The sequence below is a fragment of the Podarcis bocagei genome, assembly GCF_964188305.1.
Source record: "Podarcis bocagei genome assembly, chromosome: 16".
Lineage (NCBI taxonomy): Eukaryota > Metazoa > Chordata > Lepidosauria > Squamata > Lacertidae > Podarcis > Podarcis bocagei.
The window spans coordinates 4,996,726-5,006,698 of NC_138142.1; the positions used below are offsets into that span (position 1 = coordinate 4,996,726).

At 44.8% G+C, this 9,973-nt stretch overlaps 1 protein-coding gene across 1 annotated transcript; it reads right to left on the reverse strand.

Annotated features, from left to right (window-relative positions):
- Window positions 1–34: 34 nt before the first annotated feature.
- Window positions 35–9,970, reverse strand: EIF2B1 (eukaryotic translation initiation factor 2B subunit alpha). Its single transcript, XM_081175121.1, has 9 exons — window positions 9,824–9,970; window positions 8,880–8,981; window positions 8,145–8,281; window positions 6,833–6,949; window positions 5,997–6,113; window positions 4,383–4,447; window positions 3,206–3,281; window positions 2,008–2,133; window positions 35–201 (listed from the first exon to the last, which is right to left on the reverse strand). Exons 1-9 carry the CDS (start codon window positions 9,834–9,836, stop codon window positions 46–48), a joined length of 909 nt encoding a protein of 302 aa, XP_081031247.1. The 5' UTR covers window positions 9,837–9,970; the 3' UTR covers window positions 35–45.
- Between the last annotated feature and the right edge of the window lie 3 nt (window positions 9,971–9,973).

Below are 9,973 nucleotides of genomic sequence, written 5' to 3' on the forward strand. Positions count from 1 at the left end.
GTAGAGAAACATAATCACCCTTAGGCACGCCAGATGTGGACAATTTTACAAGTAGAGTTTAATCAGTTCATCGCTGACAGCAGAGGGGGTCAGGACCCCAAGGTCTGTAAAGAGCAGAGTGATCAAAGATGGGGAGGTATAGTCGATCCAGGGGTGCTCCTCTGTAAGTGCCTTACGCTGATTCAACGTGTCAGCTTTGTACTGGGGAAGAAATAAGAAAAAGTGGCGAGTTATCATTTTCTGTGAAAGGACACTTTTTTCACCCGAGTTTGGCAGCATGACTTAGAACACAGGATCACAGAGCTGAGAGGCACCTAAAGGTAATCTGGTCTAATCACCTGCCCATTCAGAAAAGTTGGCTACTACAGCGTCCCTAATAGGCAGGCACCCAGCGCCTCCTTTAGAAGCTGTAATGAACAAGAGTGCCGCACCTTGCAGGGAAGGGAGGCAGCTTGGGGGCAGAGTGTTGGCTTCGTGTGCGGAAGGTGCCAGGTTCATTTCCTGACTGAGAGTGTTGCCTGCCTGCAACTCTGGATCACAGTTTTGCAGACAATACTAAGACAGAAGGATTAGTATTTGATTTGATTCCCACCCCCTCTTTTCTTCTTTCTTTTTCCTTTCTCCTGTGATGAGGCTGCATTTTAATATTTTAATGTTTCAGTATTTTAATTGTTGTATTTTAATCTTGTTTTTAAGTTGTATTCATTCAACTTGTTTTTATTATTGCTTGTTAGCCACCCTGAGCCCGGCCTTGGCTGGGGAGGGCGCGGTATAAATAAAAATTATTATTATTATTATTATTATTATTATTATTATTATTATTATTAGTCTGAATCAGACTGAGGCAGCCTGTTCCACTGTCTAACAGAGTGGTCCATCAAGAGGGTCCTGACATTTTGCCTAAATCCTTTTCCTTGCCATTTGAGCCCGTTGGTTTGCGTCCTGTTACAGTATTCTGTACACGTGTAACATTCAACACACATATTCCCAGGCTGCATAGTCTGAACGCAGGCTGGCAATGGGAAGCTACCTTACACCAAGTCAGACCCATCTAGCTCACTGCTGTCGACACCACAAGTGGAAGAGGAGGAAGCAGCCCTTTCGCTGTGCTCTGTCCCTTGCTGAATTGCGACCTGAGCAACTTGGCAACTAAGATCTAACGCCTGAGCTTGATTTCCTTCTGCTTCCCACAAACCCTTTTCCTTTTATGTCATTCTTTTAGATTGTAAGCGTGAGGGCAGGGACTGTCTTATTGGTAAGCATTTGTATGCTACTCTGGGAGCCTATTTTGGCGGAAGAATGTGGGGGAAAGTGCTTGAAATAAATAGCTGAAAGAACTCTCCTCAGCTCATGCTACAGTTCTGGTTATAATAAAACGTGGGGTTCTGCTTAGTTGAGAACTTCTATATTGCCCTTTCCACAAGTTACAGGGCAGTTTACAATAAAGCAAACAGATAAAGAGATATAAAACAGATAAATCTATTAGGAAAATGTAACATCAATCACTGAATTAAAATTATTAATAGTGGCCGAAATCAGTGGCTCCTCAAAAAAACTGCCCAAAATAGGCAAATCTTGCACAGCTTCACCCAATTCACCCATTTATTTCTCCATTGAATGCACGTCCTGCCCTCCCTCCTGAATTAGTCCAGGGTGGCACACCCACCCACAATTCAAAAACAAAGCAGCTAAAACATTAGAAAAACTATTACAATTAAAAACATCTAAAAGCAGTGACCATTAAAAACAACACTTCATCTGACACCTTCAGGGTTTCCAGGAACAGGATTCTTCAGTCCCTAAATGCCTGAGTAAACATTAATGTTTTCAAATTCATTCTGGAAGTTGATAATGAAGGCGACAAATGCCCCAAATCCCTGGATGGCTGCCCCTTATACTGGTTTACTTCCAAGATCGGGCATTAAATTCCTCAGAGGTTTCCACCCCATTGCAGGCTACAGAGTTTTGAATGCAGATAACCAGGAAGCAAAGTTAGTTTTCCTTTACCTTAAATTTATCTGGGACATCCTGTTGGTTCAGAGGGAAGAGTCTCACAAACTTGAAGCTCTCTGCCACCACGTAGAAGGGCTTGTTCTGAGCTTTGGCGCACACAGCCATTTGGTTTGTGCCAATCTGAAAAGGCCATGGGGGGGGGGAGAGAAATGTTCTCAGGTTATGATGAGGAACCAAACACCCCTTGCTTTATGATACAAAAGGAACCCCAAGGGTAAGATTCTGTCAAAGCCGGGCACAGTGAAGTCTTGTTGGAGAGATTTAGAGTGCAGTCCTATATACATGTCTACTCAGAAGAAAACCCCATTGAGTTTAATCAGGTTCCCACATAAGTAAGCTACAATTTTAAACCTACTAAGCTACTGTGAAATAAAGGGATTTCCTCCTGAGTTGACACGCCTAGGTTTGCGCTATAAAGTACATGTTTCCCTCTCTCACTGAAAATCAGTGGAACTTCAAAGCGCTTAACTGTATCCTGTATTATACCTGCAAGAAAAATAAGCAACTCCCTAGATTCAGGTCTCAAAACCTTTGAGAAAAAGGGTATGTTCACACATAAGCAAGCCTTATGCTATGCATGTATGATAGGATTCCACAGAAGCCAGAACATTCATATGTACATGGGTGTGTGGGTCCACATTCTAGCTTTCTATTCTATTTTATTTTATTTTAAAAAACAAGTTTCTGGCCCTTATGGTTATAAAGATGACAGAGGAGCAGCTAAACAAGTTTTCCACTGGACAACACTTCTGCTCTATGTAATTTTATGCTGCTCCCCTTGACTAGCAAAATTAGAATAAATTATGTACAATTATGCCCCATATAAGTAAATAGGCAATGCTACTTATTTATTTTGAACAATTTATACAGGCTGCAGAATTCTAACATTTATTTGGGACAGTTGGGAAGAAAGAGGGGATGGAATCAAAGAAGTTTTTACAAAGGAAAGCTGACTAGGATTTTTAAAGTCTTTTTTCGTGTGTGTTGGAGGAAAAAAACTAAGGAACGACAAGCACTTTCTCCTGCTGCTCCCGAGCTTCTTCCTTAAATAATCTGGCTAACCAATGGAAGAAAGCAGGACGTTGGAGAAGACGGGACTTTTGTTCGGATCTAGCAGGACAGCTCTGGAAAAACAACTATTTCCTAAACTGTTTAGGGAGCCACGAAAAACCTGGGCAGACTCACACTTTACCTTGTTAATAATTCCTCCATTTTCTACCACTCCTTCAGCGCCGACTATCACCAGGTCCACCTTCTCCATGATGTAGCTGTTCAGAAGGAATAAAAACAACTCAATTCCTGTTCCACCCAAGGAGTTATTTGGGGTGGGGCCATTGTGATGCACAGAGCCACTCCTGTTACGCTTTCAGCTATACCTTACGGGGTCCTCGCTGCGAGATCACATTCACCCGGTGCTATACCAGCTGCACTGGCTCCCGGTGTCAGGTTTAAGGTGCTGGTTTTAACCTTTAAAGCCCTATTCGGCCTAGGACCTTCGTACCTATGGGACAGCCTCTCCTGGTATGTCCCACGGAGGAACTTACAGTCTTCAAACAAAAACATCTTGAAGGTCCCAGGCCACAGAGAGATTAGGCTGGCCTCAACTAGAGCCAGGGCTTTTTCGGCTGTGGCTCCGATCTGGTGGAACACTCTGTCACAAGAGACCAGGGCCCTGTGGGACTTGACATCTTTCCGCAGGGCCTGCAAGACAGAGCTGTTCCACCAGGACTTTGGCCAAGGCACAGTCTGACCCCCTCCTTTGGCAATCTTCGCAGAGCTCTGGCCCAGTGGCTGCCATTAGTTTGATTTGAGTTAATTTTATAATGAATGATTTTGGCATGTTGTACTATTTTATTGTTGTTAGCTGCCCTGAGCCCGGCTTTGGCTGGGGAGGGCGGGATATAAATAAAATTTATTATTATTATTATTATTATTATTATTATTATTATTATTATTATTACTCTCCCCTTGCCACTTGTTTTACACTTGGGAGAGAAACACAAGACTAGCCGTGAAACAGCCAAAGAGGAAGGAGGGGGACACAGGAAGCTGCCTTATAGCGAGTCCCACCAGTGGTCCATCTAGCACAGTACTGTCTACACAGGCTGGCAGCAGCTCTCCAGGGTTTCAGGCAGGGCTCTCTCCAACCCCCACCTGGAATCTCTGGGGACTGAACCTTGGACCTTCTGCACCCAAGGCAAACGCTCTCGCACTGCGCTATGGCCAACAACCTTGGCTTACCAGTGCAAGAACCAGCCCTTTAAACACCAGGATCCAGCCGGTTCTCTTCCTCTGCAGCCCTCACAGCAGGTCACTATGTCCCACTGCCTTTCCAAAGCCCAGCTGCAGCACCAGCCACACAGACTTACCCAACAGCAGCATCCAGGATGATGGTCACAGGAATGCCAAGTTTACTGAGTGCCTTTGCCATCTTCTGCCTGTGTAATTGTTAATAGTTTTTGTTAAATTAATAGTGTTTTGTTCACAACAGTGTTCTAAAAATTAACAGAATCTCTCTCTCTCTCTCAAATGAGCTCCTGGGTATAGAATTGCTTTTTCTTCTCATCATCAGCAACTCCTACCCCTCCTTTCTGCACTGAGGATGTTGTTTCAAGAAATCAGGTCTAAGCAAATTTACCAGAGGGACGTGGGTGGCGCTGTGGTCTAAACCACATAGCCTAGGACTTGCCAATCAGAAGGTTGGCAGTTCGAATCCCTGCGACGGGGTGAGCTCCCATTGCTCGGTCCCTGTTCCTGCCAACGTAGCAGTTTGAACGCACGTCAAAGTGCAAGTAGATAAATAGGTACCGCTCCGGCGGGAAGGTAAACGGCGTTTCCGTGCGCTGCTCTGGTTCGCCAGAAGCGGCTTAGTCATGCTGGCCACATGACCTGGAAGCTGTACGCCAGCTCCCCCGGCCAATAAAGCGAGATGAGCGCCGCAACCCCAGAGTCGGCCACGACTGGACCTAATGGTCAGGGGTCCCTTTACCTTAAATTTACCAGAGAGCAGGTCCCAATGAACCCAGAGGGGTTTATTTCTAAGTGACATGCTTCAGATTGTGCCACTGGAGATTAAGAAAACTATGGAGCTCCACAAATTTATTCCCCTGGTTACCAATGGTGACATCTCCTTCCACAAGTCTTTTGAGATTTGCAGAGAAACCTTTCCACAAAGTGAAACAGACTCCTCCCTCAAGCCCTCTGGCTGCTTTCCCACTAGTTCTTCCCTTCACTGTAGCCTGGCACAAAGCAAGGTGGCTCTTCTCCACCCCCCCACCCCCAATCCTCTGGTTCATGCAGAACAGTAAGGGGAAGAGAGGCAGTGCTGTGTAGTGGTTAGAGCAGGCTTTCCCAAGGTGGTTCTCCTAGATGTTGTAGGACTCCAACTTCCATCAACCTCCAATTGCTAGGAATGATCAGAGTTTAGTCCAACACCTGGAGGGCACCACGTCGGGGAAGACTACAGTAGAGTGTTGGACTGTAATCACAAAGGCCCGGGTTCAAATCTCCACTCACCATGTGGCTCACTGTGAGGTCTCTGACCCAATCACCACCTCTCAGCCTACCTTACCTCCCATGGTGGTTGTGGGCAGAAAATTCTGGGGAGTGGAGGAAATAAAACCTTGTATACTATTCTGATTTCCTGGGAGGAAAGGGGGATTTAAAACATGGGACATGCGGCAAAAGCCCAACCAAAACAAAGTTGGCAAATCCATTCACCAAAACCTGTTGATTCTTGGGCTGCTCTTAAATCAAAGTGATTTACCAGCTGCTGAATTTGCAGACTGATCTGCTGCGTGCTTGTTCAGAAATATGTCCCACCGTGTTCAATGGGACTTCCTTCCAAGTTCAGTGTGCAGAAGACTGCCCCCTAAATTCGCAGGGGGGTAAACCTTTCCAGATAAAGACAGATAGCAAACGGCTTCCTCTGTTTGCACAGAGCCTCGTGCCCCTAACATAGAGAAAAGAGAAGTCCCATCTACTTGCCCTGCTTGATCAGGCTGCGATTCCGTGATGTAGACACTGAAACGTTTCTTTGCTTCCACGGCGGCTTCTAACACTCGCAGGACCACTTTGGAATAAGCGTGAGTTAAGATTCTCTGCGGAGGCAAGGCACAGGATTCTTCAGTTTATTGCGTGCCACGGAAATCCACTGTCCAGGCTATATTAACATCCATAAGGTTGGAAGGGACCCTGAGGGTCATCTAGTCCAACCCCCTGCAACGCAGGAATCTCAACTAAAGCATCCAGGACAGACGGCCATCAGCCATGAATGCAAAACCTGGGAATGGGCTCTGTGACAAAACAGCTTATGCTAGGGCAGTGGACCCTCTTCTGGCCTTGGGGCCCTGGCAAATGCCCAGCCTCTGGCGCCAACCCTGTGAAGAGTCACTGTCACAGAGTCATATTATCATAGAGTTGGAAGGGACCCCAAGGGTCATTTAGTCCAACCCCCTGGCAATGAAGGAACTTTCTGACATTAAGAGCTGTTTGACGGTGGAACAGACAACCTCAGGAGGAGGTGGACTCCCTCCTTCGTTGGAGAGTTTAAAGCAGAGGCTGGATGGTTAGTTAGTCTGGCTAGTTATATAGCAAAGTTGCATCCTGCATTGCAGATGCTTCCCTGAGTGGGAGGCAGGGCTGGAAGACCTCCAAGGTCTTTTCCATTCTATGATTCCATGCCTGACTTAGCTCAGAGATTCATAGGATACAATGTTTTCTGCCCAGAATCAGTTTCTGCACACATGGAGCATCTGTGGGATACGCACAAGACGTTTCACTCTATTTCTTTGCCCTAATATGACCCAAGCTCACTTACCCCACCATCTTTGACAAAAGTGTGGCAAAGTTCGGCAATTTTGCTCCTTGAATTAGAAGTTCGAGCGAGGAAAAGCTTCCCTCGCTGAATCATGATATCTTTGCATTTGGAATAGTCCTGGAAAAAGCAGCACATAATAATCCATATTAGCACTTTACTGTTATATGTAAGATAGCACAACAATATAGTTTCTTATTGTGTATAATTTCAAAGTGAAATGTTTAACATGTCTAGATATGCATTATGTAATTTGTACTGTTTCTATAATTATATCAGTTGGAAAAAGAAAGAAAAAATAACTAGTGAAATAAACTAGAGCATGCCCTGGGTATCATGCTTAGCACAACTTTGTTTATAAGCAACTGCTTGGTAGCCACAGGTGATAAGGAATTGCATGCATGCAAGATACTGAGCCAGCTAGCAGAAGAAGGAAGGATCCCATCATCCCTCTACAACCAGCACAGAAATTTATTATTAACTTGATTTATTTATTCTCCTCCTGTCAGCTCTCTGCTTTTTTTTTGTTTGGTGCAGGCTAGTAGCTTCTGTAGGCTTATTTACAAGACTGGCTTAGCTTTTTTTAAAAAAAGAGAGAGGCAGAAAAAGTGCTAAAGACATCCTCTGAGTCTTCTGAGGTGCACAGAGTGATATACAAACTTTGCAAATGCTGCAGAGTCCTCTTTCACTGTTACCAGCACATGATTTGTTCCAGCGCTGGTCCCTGATATTTAAAACTGGTTCCAGATCGCAGCAAAGAAGTAACTATGTATTTATTTAATTTCTATACTGCCTTTCATCCAAGGATCACAGGGCAGTTTACAATGTAAAAACAAGATGAATACCTCGCAAGACGGAAACCCGCTAGACGAAAGGGTTTTCCGTTTTGGAGGTGCTTCGCAAAATGAATTTCCTATGGGCTTGCTTCGCAAGACGAAAATGTCTTGCGAGTTCCTGCGGGGTTTTTTCCTCCCCCCCTTTCCCCCAAGCCGCTAAGCCGCTAACCAGCTGATCCTAAGCCGCTAAGCCGCTTAACAGCTGATCCACTAAGCCGCTTATCAGCTGATCCGCTAAGCCGCTTAACAGCTGATCCGCTAAGCCGCTAATAGGCTTGCTTCGCAAGACGAAAAAACCGCAAGACGAAGAGACTCGCGGAACGGATTCTTTTCGTCTTGCGAGGCACCACTGTAAACGTGTTTCATTGCAGCTCTTGTGGTCCTGCTCTGTATTGCCTTCATCTAAAAACCAGCAACGGTGTAAAGAAGACTACTATCAAACAGTTGCCACCCTTCATGAAAAGCTAAGTGAAACTTACTGGATTCTCCAAAGACGTGAGGCTGATGAATCTTAAGAAGAGCTCTCCCCCAGAAGAGACAGCAACTGAAGAGTCAACACCAGAGAGAATTTCTATTGCATGTTTGAGGTTTGCTCTCAACCCTTGAATTGTCTCACCTTGACAGAAAGAGGGAGAGAGTAAGCTACTAAAGGCCCAATGACAGCATTGTCCAGGGGTGCGCAGACTTATAGCTTACAGGATCTACTTATTTGTTAAGTTTATATCCAGCCCTTCCTCCCAGGGCAGCAAATAACAAGTGATAAAGAATGAAATACATACTTAAAGCATATTAAAAACAATTCCAGTACAGATGCACACTGGAACAAGAACTCCAATTAAAAAACTTGTTGAAAGAGGATGTCTTCAGTAGGTACTGAACAGAGACAGCACATGTCTAATATTAAAGGGAGGGAATTCCAAAGGGAAGGAACCACAATACTAAAAAGCCTGATTCCTACATTCTGCAGAACAAGCCTTCTGATGAGATGACGTCTGCAAGAGGCTCTCACCAGCAGAACACAATGGCTGACTGGGTATATAAGGGGTATTCAGGTATCCTGGCTGCAAGCTGTATAAGGCTTTATACACCAAAACCAGCACCTTGAACTCAGCAAGGTGGCAGCAAGTTTTACTATAAATCAAAAGTTCCCGGAAAACCAGGTGCAAACTGGTAGCTCCACAGCTCAGCCCACCCACTTGGATTCCCTTACGTGCCTTTGTCCCTCTTCAAGAACTCCAACAAGACATTGATGGCTGCCACAGCAGAGGCAACATCTGGCTCCTGTGTAATCTTGGTTTTAAAAGCTTCAACCAGCTCTGAAAAGAAGATATGGGGAAGGATGGGAAAAGGGGAGAGTCACTGAGGTTCTGCTTTCACACTTCACAAACTAGCTGCGCTTTCAGTTATTACAAATTCATTGCAATAGTAGTTTAAATGGTCAGCTTTGGAATCTCCGCAAACAGTCACAGTTGCTTTTATTAAGAGATCCAATAATTATGATAATCGACACAACATTTTACAAGAAGGTAGCTATGCAGCAGAGCCCCTGCATCTTACGAAAATGGTTCCAGATTCAATCCTCAGAATCTCCAGTCAAAAGGATCAACGAGCAAGACCAGGATTCTGATCTGGTTAAAAGACAGTATGGGGCTTCCCTCGAGCTTGATCCGGAAGCTGCATTTAGTGCAGAATCATAACATTTATGAGGTGGGAGCCTTGTGACACCTTAAAGGTTAACACACTTATTACAGCTTTTGCGAACTTTTGTGGTCTATATACTCTTCAAGAGATGTTGTCCCGAGATGCAGGTGTGTGTTTGTGGAGCTGATAAAAGCGGAGTCAGAAGGAAAAGAAATGCATAAAAGCACGAACAAGGTAATTACAGTACCAACAGTGGCCATTTTCACACGCGGTTGTTGTTGCTAACACCAACATGGGTTTATATCTGACAGTAAACAATTTAATATTATTCTGTTTCCATCAAACACACACGTATATAAAATACAAATGTATTTGGCCACTGATGGGAATCTCCTCCTTTTGTTGCTGTTTTGATGACAGAGTTGGGGACCTACTCTAGAAAACCGAAACAATAATAATAATAATAATAATAAATAATAATAATTGACCAGCTGCAGCGCGCAACTCACTGCCTTACCTGCTTCGTTCATGGTAGGAGAAAATGTCACCCAAACCTTCCCAGCTGCTCTCCCGATCCACGCTGCCCCTTGGGCGGAACCTTCGGCGCCGCGCTTCTTGGCCTCGCCGGAAACCTTTCCATGCTGCAGTTACTTCCGGGGAAGAGGGA